This window comes from Sinocyclocheilus anshuiensis, unplaced genomic scaffold (genome assembly GCF_001515605.1).
Source record: "Sinocyclocheilus anshuiensis isolate Anshui unplaced genomic scaffold, SAMN03320099.WGS_v1.1 scaffold2082, whole genome shotgun sequence".
Classification (NCBI taxonomy): Eukaryota; Metazoa; Chordata; class Actinopteri; order Cypriniformes; family Cyprinidae; genus Sinocyclocheilus; species Sinocyclocheilus anshuiensis.
In genome coordinates, this window is record NW_015555845.1 from 31,567 (window position 1) to 46,550 (window position 14,984).

At 36.4% G+C, this 14,984-nt stretch overlaps 1 protein-coding gene across 2 annotated transcripts in view; it reads right to left on the minus strand.

The window, feature by feature from the left end:
• LOC107675612 (voltage-gated potassium channel subunit beta-1-like) overlaps positions 1-14,984 on the minus strand; it is a 116,559-nt gene that overhangs the window by 12,800 nt on the left and 88,775 nt on the right. For both annotated transcript variants that reach the window (XM_016470017.1, XM_016470016.1), the window contains exons 6-8: positions 11,725-11,769; positions 7,753-7,796; positions 3,443-3,529 (exon numbers count right to left, since the gene is read on the minus strand). In XM_016470017.1, coding sequence (XP_016325503.1) covers positions 3,443-3,529; positions 7,753-7,796; positions 11,725-11,769 — 176 coding nt within the window. The remainder of the gene's footprint in view (positions 1-3,442; positions 3,530-7,752; positions 7,797-11,724; positions 11,770-14,984) is intronic.

Genomic DNA, 14,984 nt, shown 5'->3' on the forward strand with positions numbered 1-14,984 from the left:
GTAAAAAAATATTTCACAACATTACTGCTTTTGCTGTACTTTGGATCAAATAAATGCAGGCTTGGTGAACAAAAGAGACTTCTTTAAAAACATTAAAAATCTTACTGTTCAAAAACTTTTGACTGGTAGGTTATATATTAGAAATGTTATATTGTAATGTTGTTATTATATATATATATATATATATATATATATATATATATATATTACATCTCTGTCCTCCTCACTTCTGAAATGATGGCTATGCCCCTGATTTTTGTTAATGGATAATCTACCCTTGTAATAACAGTTTGTGCAAAAAGGAATAAAACACGTGATTATTTAAGCTGGAAAATGATGCATGCCAAGTTAGTACGTGAAGAGTTTTTTTTTTTACAAAACATAAAACACAAAGAACTACAAATGTTTAATTTCAAGTTCTACAGCTTCTTACAGTGATATACTAAAACATATTTCAGATGACAGACACCATAAAGTGATTTTGTAGGGTTTCTAATCAGGCACTGAATGAGCACTCATTTAAAATTCTTTTAGCCAGTGGAATTGATTTAGGTTCCCATAGGCATCAATGAGTGAACTGAACTGGTAGGTTTGCAATAAATGACCTTTCAGTTTGTAACAAATAAATTGTTTTTGTTTGGGGAAGATGTAACTGTGATGGGAAGTAAGATTTGGCAGGCACTGTGTTAGATTCTCTGAGTCTGAGTGAGAAGTGATGGAGTGAAAGCTGAAAAGCTTGTTAAAGTAGAGAGGTCTGGAACAAATGGCTGAGTCAGGGTAACCTTGGCATCCAGCGCAGAGCTTTGACATATTACTAAGTCCTAAATGCTACATAACAGAACAGCTCTAAGTGGTACATATATTACCAGAGGAGCATACCGATCCCCCTTAACAAGAGAATATTGATTGAGTTTACGAAAAGAGAGGGACTATGAAAATCTTTCTCTTTCGAAAATCTCCTTTTTGGCTCTACAAGGTGCTATGAGATTTTACTCACAGCAAGCCCGAATGCCAAAAAATGCTTTACACTTAGACAGTGTTTCTGATTGGCTAAAGAGTGGCTTTTTTGCCATTTATGGAGTTTAGGGTGGCCACATATACATTATGATTTCTCAGGACACCTATTTCAGTGATATCTGGTTATGCAAGGCATTTTTAAAAAGGGCTAAAAAGAGGCAATACAACTTGCCTAGCATATTTAAATGCTAGGCTAAGCAGACCTAAGATCATAAATTGGCTTGAATTCCTTCATGGTTGTCTCCAAATCCTGAAACTTTGCTCAAGTATAAGAAACTAATGCTTCTAGCTTTGCAGGGACAATGTAATTCATAAGTCACTGCCTTTTCTCATTGCAGTTATATGTTGTACTTCAGCACTGCCACTAGAGGTGCTGCAAGGGGGTTAGTGTAAATTCAAGATTATTCTGATTATTTGGTCAGTTTTCTCTTTTAGATCAAATAATGTCATGGTAGTGCAACTGCTTGAAGACAATCTTGTTGAGTACGTTCAAATTAATCAAACTGCTGTTGCTGCTACAGTAATGCAAGAATGCAAATCAAGTATATTCCACAAAAACTTGCAATGCATTCGCATCTGTTTCTGGCTTTACACTTTTTTATTGATCAGAAGAAAAACCTTTCATGTTTTCCATCTTCCTCTACTACTATCTATTCTTCTCTCTTCTCTGCATGTTTTTAAGCATATGTCTGGAGATAATAGGATGGATAAACGAAAGAGAGGAGCTGTTGTTACAACAGCTGGTAATTTCTTTATGAGTACTGAAGGTCAAAGAGGCTGGCTCACTTATCTTTCTTCTTCTCATTTTTGCTCTTCTGAGAATAAAACTGTCAATTTAAAAAAACGGCATCAGCAGCAGATACTCATTTTAATGCACTATCCTCACATTTTCTCCAAATCACTCTTGGTGCAGTTGCTTCTCTCTGTCTCCTCTTATTTAGTAACCGGTTTATACTGTTCAAGAGATTTTGCTATCCTGTGGTTTGTACCAAAAGCACATTATTAAACAGTAGATTAGATTTTCAGGCTGACTACACTTGAAGCTTTGGGCAGTACAGAGCTTTAACAGCAGCGTGGTAGCCTGCTGGCTGCATTGCGTACTTTGGGTAGAAGTAAGAAGTCTGGTTATTCAGAATTATTACCGTAATGGCACCCCGGGGACTGCACTTAATTGTAACCCTGTTATCACGAATATATCTTTCAGAGAACTTAGACCTCAGATGGATGTGCCTGCAGGACACCAACCCTTTTAGTCTGACACACTTGTTCTTTTGTACATGGCTTTTGATGCAGTATTGTGATCGCTAACTTCTCAGCACTTTCCAAAGAGTTTCCCCAAGTGCTTTGGTGAAGGTCAAGAAAATTAATTTGAGAGGAAACTTGTATGAATGACTAAACCTACCAAAGTCTACTAAAGTCTTCAAAATGTACCCCAAACAAGTTTCATGCACTATACCGTTCAAAAGTTTGGGGTCAGCACAATTTTTTGTTCAGTAATACTTGTATTTAGGAGGAATACATTAAATTGATCAAAGGTGATACTGAAGACACTGAATTAATAATGCTACAAAAGATTTCTATTTCTAAAAGCAGTATAGAATTAGAATGATTTCTGAAGGGTCATGCAACTGGAGAAATGAAACATTCTTTGCCATCACAGGAATAACAATTTTAAAATACACTGAAAATAGAAAAGAGTTATTTTAAATTGTAATAATATTTCACAATATTACGGTTTTACTGTATTTTTTGATCAAATAAATGCAGCATTGGTGAGCATAAAAGACTTTGAAAAACATTAAAAAATCTTACCACCCTAGTGAAAAATAAATATACTAAAATGTATTTGAAATACATTTATTTCAAGTATACTACAAATATGTTTACATATTTATGTACTTAATAAAAATATCCTGCAATTGTACTTTTGGTATATTAAACTAAATATTTTAAAATTTAAATATTTTTGGTATATTAAGTCTGCTAAATTGGAACAACTAATTATGTACTTAATGAACTTCAATTGTGTGGAAGTAGTGCTGAAGTCCAACTAAAGATATACTGAAGTATATTTTATTGTGCTAAAGTGGAACTACTGCAAGTATACATCAGGTACACTTTAAATATATTGCATTTAAAGACCAAAATTATTCAAAGATCATACATTCCTCATCAATAGTGACATTAATCACATTTTAGGCTTAATAATATGAAATGCACATTGTACACAAGTAGCCTAGTACTCCTGATAAAGTTGAATTATATATTTTTTTATATCAGTAAGTCTCAAGTGATATGTCGGTAAATATGTTAATGTATTTGAACTATACTTAGTATGAAAGAAATGTACTTTAAATATATTACTTTTTTACTAAGGCAACCCCCACATTTTTTAACTTACCCTCATTTTAATAACCAAACTTACCCTCCATCGGTGTGTTGCTATCAGGCCGGTTGGCGAAGACCACATCTACATATTCCAGCTGCATCCTCTGCAAGGAGCCCTTAAGACCTGAAAGACCAGATGTATAGTGTGAGTCAGTCTGGGTATTTGTTTGTCTTCCCTTTCAAAAAAGAAATCTGTTAGTGTTTATCCTCCAATGTAGCATTATTAGTTATACAAGAGGGAAAGGTTAGTGCTAATTAAAAAGTGGCATGCTCTGACAGACAAGAGTTTGTTGAGGACTCTTCATATCATCAAGAATGTCAAGCCCTCATAACATCAGGACAAACTTTCCCCACTTAATCAAGCACCGCAGACGAGGGACACCCAGCTGCGTGAGTCTGGTGGACTGTGTAGTAATCAAGTGTGTCCTGAACAGGGCCCCAGGGCTCGTTCATTCTTTGTGTCTCTGTCTTTAATTCGGCAGAGTGCTGGATTGATCGTCAAGCGTAATGAAGAGTGTTTGGGACTGGATTCCCTCCTGTGTCCACCTCTAGAGATTCACTCTGACAGGGTCAGCATCTTGAGGTCAGATGAGGCTTTACAGTCAAGAAATGATGGTGGTTGCCAGCAGTTTGAGACATAGTGAGCCAAAGAGAGATATGCGATTGATCAATTATATAGTGCAAAGTAACACAACAATGTCAGCATAACTGATAACATCCTTCCCATGATACCCCAGTGTAGAATAATTCTGTTTATTTCAACACAACTAAGCTATTGCTCTATGCCCTCTTTCTCAAAATGTGCATGTGACTGGTTAGATCAATGTAAGAAAGATTGGGGTCTGTTGGGTTTTTGATGTTTTTGAAGGTCTCTTATGCATACCAGGGCTGAATTAATATGATGAAAATACAGTAAAACAGTAAAAAAATATTGTGAAATATTATACTTTTTTCTATTTTAATATATTTGTAAAAATGTAATTTATTCCTATAATGGCAACGCTTTTTTTTCAGCAGCCATTACTCCAGTTTTAATGTCACATGATCCTTCAGAAATCATTATAATATGCTGAATTGATGCTCAAGATATATTTGTGGTCAATGCTGCTTTAATTTTTTTGTGGAAACCGCAATACTTTTTTCCAGTATTATTTGACGAATATAAAGTTTTTATAAAGTTTTTAAACAGTATTTACCTGAAAAAGAAATCTTTAGAAATCGTTTTCTTTAAATTAACTCTTAAAGAAATAAAGTATTAATACCTTTAAAATATATGTCTTTATGGCCCCAAACTTTTGAACTGTAGTTTAAATGCACAAAGCAACTACTTTTTACATTTGCATCAAAGACAAATAATAGTATCCAAGATAAAGAGTTGGAAAACAAATCTTTAAAAAATGTAGTTTAAGTTCTTAGAAATGTACTCTTAGAAATGAACTCAGGTACCGTACATATGGTACATATGGTTTTGAAAACTATTTTTGACAAAAGTATAAATTTACAAATGACTCTAAAAATGTCATAAAGTGTGAACATCATGTAAAAATAACATTTTCCTCACACCTTGAAAACATGTACAAATCTTAATCATTATCATTAAAAAGGTGTTAAATATATTTTTCAAGGTAGAAGTTTTTTAACATGTTTTAGCCTACTTAATATCAAATTATACATACTCATCTTCATCACAGAAGAAGTCAGTATATGTATGAACTGAATTTTTTAGTGTATTTTTGAATAACTTAACTGTCATCCTCTGACATAAGGTCACATGGTTGTGGGGAAGGGCTGTCATTTAATTTCACAGGGCCACACACACAAGATCTGTATATTTATACAATATTTAACAATATTTATATTTACTGAGAGACAGACTGTGTCTAAACCTACATTATGTGCCAAAAATGTGCCTCAAATTCCCAGTCCATCCTTATCTGCATGGGTATGTGTGTCTGCTTTGCAGCCTGACCAGACCAATGACTCAATCAAATCCAGGGATGTAAATATAATACGGCTGACTTGTTCACAGACATGCTCCAAGTGCAGGGAGCTGCAGGTGGGCGAGAGCCATGTGTATCCTGAGCTCTATGTTTGTAAAATAGGTGTCTGGCCCCAAACTTGCTGGCATGGAAGAAAAATAAAGGCCAGTGTGGAACAGCACACACAACCAATCATTCATCCTCCCTGCAACCCTGAATATCTAGGCCAGGGGTGGGAATTATTTCCGTACTTTCACACCAAATGTAACTCTGACCCTACTGAGAGCATCTACTGTATGCATTAAAACATAACTAGTTTTTCAAGCAAGCAGTTCACCCACAAATAAAAGGGTCTCATTATTTACTTAAAGGGATAGTTCACCCCAAAATGAAAATTTTCATGTCGTTCCAAACCTGTCAGAACTTCATTCATCTTCGGAACATTTTTTTTATGCATTCCGAGAGCTCTCTCATCACTGAGTGGGCATCACTGAATTCAATGATGAACTGCCTTTAACTGAAAATTCAGTGTTTACTATTGTCCTTTTGCATTATTGACACTATTTTCCTATTTAATACTGTAAAGCTGCTTTGACACAATCTGCATTTTTAAAATAGCTATATAAATAAAGGTGACTTGAGTTGAGTTGACTTGACTCTCTGACCCTCGCATAGACAGCAAGGATCCTAACTAGGGATGGGCGATATGGGCTTAAAAATATATCACGATAATTTCTGATATTTATTGCGATAAACTCGACATATGTAGTAGAAGTAATGCTCCAGGAAGAAGTATCCAGTGATTGCTGTAGCTGAATAAAACGCAGCTAAAGAAATTTTAACTGAGGAAACCTGAAGACGATAAACATGCGATTGCACAAAATATATGGTATCTGTGTTCTTCAACTTGGGTATTTTTTATAAGGATAAAGTATATATATAATGCAATGCTAATCGACATAGCCGTTATCACTGTTTATAATGCTATAAAATAGTTTGATTTCTGCCTTATTCTGTGATACGAAACCACGTCTGATCACAAAAATAAGTTATTTCAAACTCAACTATGTTATGAAGTTAATATGGAGAAAAAGCATGTCAATAAATTAAAATATCTTTGTTGGACAACAGGTTTGTAAACGGCTCATACACATGTAAAACTGTGTCGCACACGTGCTACTGTAGTACATTTACTCAAGGCTCAGACCGATTTTTGTCGAACTGTACAGCCCTATCCAAACCTGTTCCAGATTGTAGAAGGAGCTGCTCAATTTCACGTCCGCCTTCCTTCACGTCACTCCACACAGTCCTACACAGAAATATGTAAACAACTAGACTTTATCGTTATTATCGCGGGAAGACGGATTCTTATAGTGTGGAGAATTTTTACAGGTATATCGCAAACGATAAGATATCGCCCATCCCTAATCCTAACACGATCAAGGTCCAGAAACGTAGTAAGGACATTGTTAAAATAATCCATGTGACATCAGTGGTTCAACCGTAATTTTACGAAGCTACGAGGACACTTTTTGTACGCAAAGAAAACAAAAACAATGACTTTATTCAACAATTTGTCTCCTCCGCGTCACACTGACGCCATTTTGGAGAGTATCACATACGTAAACAACATATGCAACGTATGTACGTGGATACGTTGTTAACGTTGTTTACGGTTTGATCTGAACATAAACAACGTATCCACGTACATACGTTGCATACATTGTTTACGTATGTGATACTCTCCAAAATGGCGCCAGGGTGATGCGGAGGACACTAATTATTGAATAAAGTCATTACTTCTGTTCTATGTTTCTGAGCCTTGATCATGTTAGGATCCTTGCTGTCTATGGGAGGGTCAGAGAGCTCTCGGAATTCATCAAACATATCTTAATTTGTGTTCTGAAGATGAACAAAGGCCTTACGACATGAGGGTGAGTAATTAATGACAGAATTTTTGGGTGAGCTATCCCTTTAATTTTCATTATGCTTTTAAAAGTTTCTTCCTACATCTTATAGGTTGAACCATTGTTTTGATGCAAGCACGGTATGCTGAAATGTAACATTACAATTCAAGGTGCCTGTTGGAGATGAAATTCAGTCAGGGGAAAATTATGCACATGATGTTCATTTTTGGCTTGATTCTGTGCATTGTGTGTTCAGTTACTGATGCCGTTAAGCAAGTCATTACCATCTACATTGTCTTTAGTCCTTCTAACTGTTGGTTCTGCCTGCCAGAGCAACACTAACACTAAACCCATTCAATCAATGCCCACCGAGGAGCCGAACACGTCTCACACACACACACACACACACAAGCTGTGATCACAGAGTGAGAGTATTTAAAAAGTGAATGTGTGCACTTCACCTTCAATAATGTGTTTCCTAGAAAGGCCTCGTTCTGTCTCGGCTCTGTGGCGAAAAAGAGACACACAAAGAGACAGATGTACGTCAGAAAGCAAAATTTCAGACAGAGCTAAGTTCAGTCTAGCATATAAGACATGTCCTCCTTCTGCCAGTTTCTTGCTCATCTTTTTTCTTTTTCAAACTGGCCCTTTTGCATGTTCATTTTTTAACTTCAAATAAAACCCTGGCATATTTAAATTCTGCTTAGTATTCATGAGAGAGGATTTGTGGGGAATGGGACAGGCCTTTTCTTTAGTCTTATCAAGCTTCGCAGCTGCACTTTTGCTCACTTACTTCCAGAATACTTACTCATACAGAAAACGCCTGCTCAGCGCTTGACCTAAACAGAGATTTGTAATTGCATTTATGAAATATGTGAATCCACCGATGTCTGCGTTAAATGTGCTGCCCTTTAGAATGTGCAACAGTGTGAGGGTTATGAAATTAAAGTTGTCATGTGTAGCAAATTAGCTCAAAAGGGAAATGTATATAAATAATTACAATTATTTATGTCAGCTGCCAGTAGTAACTGTAGCAGAATTAAATTGCCATCAACCAATCTGTTCGTCCAGCGAACATTCAGTGTAAGTTCATATCAAAGCTAAGAAAGGATATTTTTGTGGCCACAGAAAATATCTTTCCTACAGTATTAAAGGGGTGGTTGATTGCGATTTCACTTTTTTAACGTTAGTTAGTGTGTATTGTTGCTGTTTGAGAATAAACAATATCTGCAAAGTTGCAGCGCTGAAAGTTCAATGCAAACGGAGATATTTAAAATTAAATCTTTTAAAATTCTGGCAGTTTGATGGCTACAAAAACAGCGCGTAGGGACTACAACGAGCTACTTCCTGGGTTTGAGACATCACAAACCCTGATAAACCCCGCCCCCGGGAACATGCAATAAAGGGGCCATGTTGCGCTGCTTTAGAGAAGAGGAAGAGAAAACTAGGGGTGCACGTAAAAATCTATTCATATATGAATCGCGATTCTGTCTTCTAACGATTCTAATGGATTCACAAGTTTCAAAATCAATGTTCTAAAGCCGGAGCACATGCCGCTGAGGTGAGGGGCGGGATGTTTAGACGCGTACTAGAGGCGTTTTAGCCAATCACAACACACTGGACTAGCTAACCAATCAGTGCCCATCCCATATTTCTGAGGGAGGGGCTTCATAAAAGCAGGAAATGATCAGCGCATTTAGAGGAGAAGGGACAGAGCAGTGTAGAATAAAGGTAAATTATGTGAAAAATACTGCTTTAAAAAAAAATAAAAAAAATGAAGCATTAACACGTTAGACTGCACCCCATAAACACAATCAAGCCTAGAAAAAAAACAGTCAACCACCCCTTTAATGCATTAGAACATGTAGCTAGATCAGAATCGTAAAGGGACATTATTCACAAGCAGTTACAGGATCAGAAACTCATGTAATAAGTTTATTAGCTAAGCACTGACACACATAACTAATCTAAACAAACAGACATACAATCACTCATACATGGGGGAAGGGCAAGTGAGACTGGATGGACATTAGAGAAACAAGAAAATACAGCTTTGGAAAAGGAGACAGTAAACCTTTGAGTGAAAACATCAGCACCATTTTACAACAGGGTCTATTGCTTATACTAATCCTCTGTTTTGTTTAGTTAAATGTACGATATTTGCATTGCCTTGGTCGTTGACGAATGTACGGATGAAAGTCTTGATGGTTTCATGCGATCACGTTCTTCCGGGTTTGAAGAGTGATGAAATCCAAAGATGCTCTAACTCGATGGTGATTGGGAGTTTCTTCCCAGTGGAAATTGAAGTAGAGCTAAGAGAGACATCAGCTGAGTTCCTAGGATCGTTGGTGAATGTAAAGACAAGGCCGAAGCCTGGCACAAACTTAAGGGTTCCAGAAGAGTTCTAGCTCACATCCTCATCTTCTCAGAATCTAACAGAAACACAGACTGAGCTGTGTCGAGGTCTGCCAGGTGCGGCTGCACTGGCTCTGGGACTTAGCAACCAGAAGACGGGAAGGTGATGAGAGACGGGAGAAGAGATTAAAAAAAGGCAGCGGGTCACTGAAGTGATGCCTTTTAAGTTCTGTGGAGGTCACACCTCTCGGGGGTCAAAGAGCCAATGGTGACTTGCACTTTTGGAGGGAAAGTTTATGACTCTTTGTCTTAGAGCATGGTATTTTGCGTATGTAATTCGATTGGGTGTTGATGTAAAAACTACAAAAAATTCTTAGAACAATAATATGTTGCATGAGAGTCAACATATAATACAAACTGTCATTTAGATCATCAGAAGAAGAATTCAAAAAGACCAAAACACGTTAGACTGCACCCCATAAACACAATCAAGCCTAGAAAAAAAACAGTCAACCACCCCTTTAATGCATTAGAACATGTAGCTAGATCAGAATCGTAAAGGGACATTATTCACAAGCAGTTACAGGATCAGAAACTCATGTAATAAGTTTATTAGCTAAGCACTGACACACATAACTAATCTAAACAAACAGACATACAATCACTCATACATGGGGGAAGGGCAAGTGAGACTGGATGGACATTAGAGAAACAAGAAAATACAGCTTTGGAAAAGGAGACAGTAAACCTTTGAGTGAAAACATCAGCACCATTTTACAACAGGGTCTATTGCTTATACTAATCCTCTGTTTTGTTTAGTTAAATGTACGATATTTGCATTGCCTTGGTCGTTGACGAATGTACGGATGAAAGTCTTGATGGTTTCATGCGATCACGTTCTTCCGGGTTTGAAGAGTGATGAAATCCAAAGATGCTCTAACTCGATGGTGATTGGGAGTTTCTTCCCAGTGGAAATTGAAGTAGAGCTAAGAGAGACATCAGCTGAGTTCCTAGGATCGTTGGTGAATGTAAAGACAAGGCCGAAGCCTGGCACAAACTTAAGGGTTCCAGAAGAGTTCTAGCTCACATCCTCATCTTCTCAGAATCTAACAGAAACACAGACTGAGCTGTGTCGAGGTCTGCCAGGTGCGGCTGCACTGGCTCTGGGACTTAGCAACCAGAAGACGGGAAGGTGATGAGAGACGGGAGAAGAGATTAAAAAAAGGCAGCGGGTCACTGAAGTGATGCCTTTTAAGTTCTGTGGAGGTCACACCTCTCGGGGGTCAAAGAGCCAATGGTGACTTGCACTTTTGGAGGGAAAGTTTATGACTCTTTGTCTTAGAGCATGGTATTTTGCGTATGTAATTCGATTGGGTGTTGATGTAAAAACTACAAAAAATTCTTAGAACAATAATATGTTGCATGAGAGTCAACATATAATACAAACTGTCATTTAGATCATCAGAAGAAGAATTCAAAAAGACCAAACATCATATAGGTGAGGTTATATGAACTAGTAATCTATCATAACACATGCATAAAACACAATTTGTATTTGTAAAATACAAAAGACAATATACAAGAAAAGTAATGGTATACACAATGACCTGAAGATATGTGTGTACATTCACAGAAAGGTTTTTTTATGAATTAATTAGAGAAGAGTCCGTTTTTATGGGCATTTTGTGTCTTTCCTAAGGGGAAATGGAGTGAGAGTTGCTCTGCCCGCATTCCTTTGAACAATAAAACTAGTGTTATCAGATGATTTGTCTTTGGTTGCCATGGAACCAGAGGCCTGTTCTGCCTTTTTGAGGTGTTATGGCGCTTTTCCACTGTGTGGTACGACTCGGCTCGGTACGGCTCAGTACGGCACGTGCCGTACCATGCAGTGGAAAAGCACCATTAGTTGCATTTCGGGGGAAGGGTCCACAGACCCTCATAGTTGCCTTGTTGGTGGAGTGAGGGCGTGTTAGGGATTTTTTTGTTAAATATAAGAAATTATTGTGTGTCTTATTGGTCCAAACGCTACACATGACATGACGTGACATCCACAATGGGCAAAATGACAGTTTACTCACTTTCCACCCCAGTAGAGCTTTGTTGTAATAACCAGACTGGATCGCCTTGAAAAAAGATAGGAGGAGAGACGGAAAAGTGCATTAGAATTTGCACATACATATTCCATATTAACTTTAAATCAAGGAAAAAGCTGATTAACATTTGCAGTTATAATCAAACAGCAGGTTTTCTTTTTGTGTGTGTAGTCAAGCTGCAGTTTTTGGAATTCTGAAAAGAAATTGGTTTTCACAAAAATATTAGGCAGCACAACTGTTTTCAACATTGATCATAATGAGACTGAGAACTGGAGTAATGGCTGCTGAAAATTCAGCTTTGCAATTACAGGGTTTCTGCAGGATTTTTGAGCTCAAATTTAAGACTTTTAAAGACCTTTTTTAAGACCTGCACAAATAAAATTAATACCAAATGAGCGGGGTAGGGCAATGTCTAGTAACATATTAAACTGTAATACGACTGCAAAAAGCATGATTTACAGTTCGGATACAAGTTTTCACAAAAACAAAAAGCTTTACAAAATGATACATTTCACATTTCAACCTTTAAACCATTTTTAAGAACATGGATGAGTCAAAGGTATTAATTATTATATTAATTTAAACAATTATTATCAATAAATTATTATATTAATTAAATAACATAAATACATTTTACTGTTTAGATTTTTATAATGCATTATCTTCTTAACGATCCACCAGTTCATATTTACAGCTATGTGTGTTTGCAGAGTGTTTGCAAGATATGGGTCGATTTTCATATTGGTCTGAACAAAAGCAACAGCCTTATTGAAAATGCACAATCAATCTCTGCCAGCAGGTGACACTTTAGGAACGGCAGAAATATAACTGTTTCCCCGGTAATGGCAGTACACAAAGCAGCACAGCACCGGACTGTGCAGCTCACATGTTTATTTAATGAAGTTAAAAGAAGTTGAAGTTTAATCGTCACATTAAGCTATATTGCAATTCTGGTCTTTCCATCCCCAAATTTAAGACCTCTTGAAATCATAATTAACACTTTCTTCTACAATTTAAGACATTTTATGGCCTTAAATTTGATACACCTACATTTAAGACTTTTTAAGGACCAGCGGGAATCCTGAATTACCTGTACAAGAATAAATTGCATTTTAAAATATATTGAAATAGAAAAGAGTTCTAACAATATTTCAACAAAGTTTTTACTGTATTTTTGATCAAATAAATGCATTAAAAAACTAAACAAGAATCCTACATTAAATCTTCCATGCTATATTAATTTAATTTGTCTGTAGAATAAAAACAGTGCTAATGTACCATATGCTGCAATGCAGTTTTGGTGTTACCCCTAATTAAATTTAATAGGAAGCAGTAACGCCACTGACATGAAAATTAGTGATAATGATTTCATTTTATCAATGCATTTTTTTTCCAGTTCATCATGCAATTTTATAACAAATCAGTTTGCAGTTTTTATTACTTTATTTGTGCCAAAAAAATGTCTATGAGGAGTTGAGTACATTGTAGTTTGATTTTTAATGTAACTGACAAAAAAAATAATAATATTACCAACCCCAAACGGTAGTGAATATGACATTTTTATGCAAATATGCAAAGGTCAAATTTTAAAAAGACAAAGCCAGACAGATATCGAATGGCTTCTGTCTATGTTGGGCAGTTAATCACTTGTTCATTGGTCTCATGACTTCATCAAACAGGAAGCAGACTATTGAGGCAGAACTGCAGAGATAGTGATGCTATTGCTCAGTGATGATGCATGTGTAACCTTCGCCTGTAGCTGTTTTGGCAGTAATCTGCAGGTCTCTCAGAGTTGCTCTCATCTGCATTGTAAATGGGTGTAAATGAGGTTTCACTGGTGTGAACTCTTGCTGTGTCCTTCTTTCTCGACTCACAAAAACTGAGAGCTGCCTCTAAATTTTGGCCTTACAAAATAATTAAGATTTTAAACAAGAAAGCTTGGGCTGTGAAATTGAACAGATATATTAGGCGAGATGTCATATTATAAGTGAATTCAATGGCTTTGTGTTTGACACCCATTTGTCACTGTGTAGCAAACAAGCAGCTGGTGTAAAAACACATGAACTTACCATCATCTCCACAGATGGAATGAGTTGGTGAAAAAGATGATGAAAAGAAAGAGAATGAAAAAAAAAAAGCTGGCGGGGAGAAACTGGGTTATGGGGGAAATGGGGAATGGGACAGGAATTAGAATATTGGAGTGAGAGATAGAAAGAATGAACTGGGAAGATATAAAAGATTGAGTAGGAAAGTAAACTGATGAAAGAAGAAGAGAGGGCAAAATAGTCCCTCAGCGTACCGTCTCTGCTCTGTTCATTAAAACTGTGAATCTCAGGGGTCACTTCACCTTTAATGTATATCCATCAAACATTTACAGAAGAGATCCATACAGACGAGCTCTTGAATTTTGATTGGGGGTCATGGGATATTCATGTATGTTCCCTGCATTGGGATGAGCCAATCTGTCAGCATAACAGCATGATCTGTAATACAGATCTAGGATCTGAGAAGATTGTAAAGCTTATAAAGGTGGTCAGATTAAATTAGTTTGGGGACAGAGTGGATCTGAACCCTACAACTCAATCTGATGAGATATGTATCAAAGAGAAAGAGAGAGGGAGAGAAAAAAGAGAGAAAGAATCCATGGCGATATTTGGAATTAGTATTCTTGTGCAATTTTTAAACATAGAAATAGTACATCTCTATTCAGATAAAAGATACATGCTACATTTACACTATCACTGACTGAAAAGTTTGGGGTCAGTTAAATGTTTTTGAAAGAAATTTCTTATGCTCACCAAGGCTGCATCAAAAAAAAGAAAATACAATAAAACCGTAATATTGTAAAATATCATTGCAATTTAAAATAACTTTTCTATTTTAATATATTTTAGGTTACACTTTATTTTAAGGTGTCCTTATTACAGTGTAATTATACATTTAAGTACTGAGTCATATTACAGTTTTTCTCGATTGCTAAAACACTATAAGCAGGCTCTTGAACTAAAATTTCAAAACCATAACGCCATTTTTAAAAAAGCACAAGCAACATAACTTATTACTGGTTTTTGTAGTATTGTTTTGAATTTATCTCATCAGTGTGTAAAACTGTTTTAGTGTGTGTGTGTGTGTGTTTTTTTTTTTGATGGTTTGTGTGTCATGTCTGAGAGCAAAGTTTGGTTTTTCAGCAAGATTGAGTTGTTTTGAGTGGAGAGCTTCATTTGACCTGAATATAGGAAGTTGAG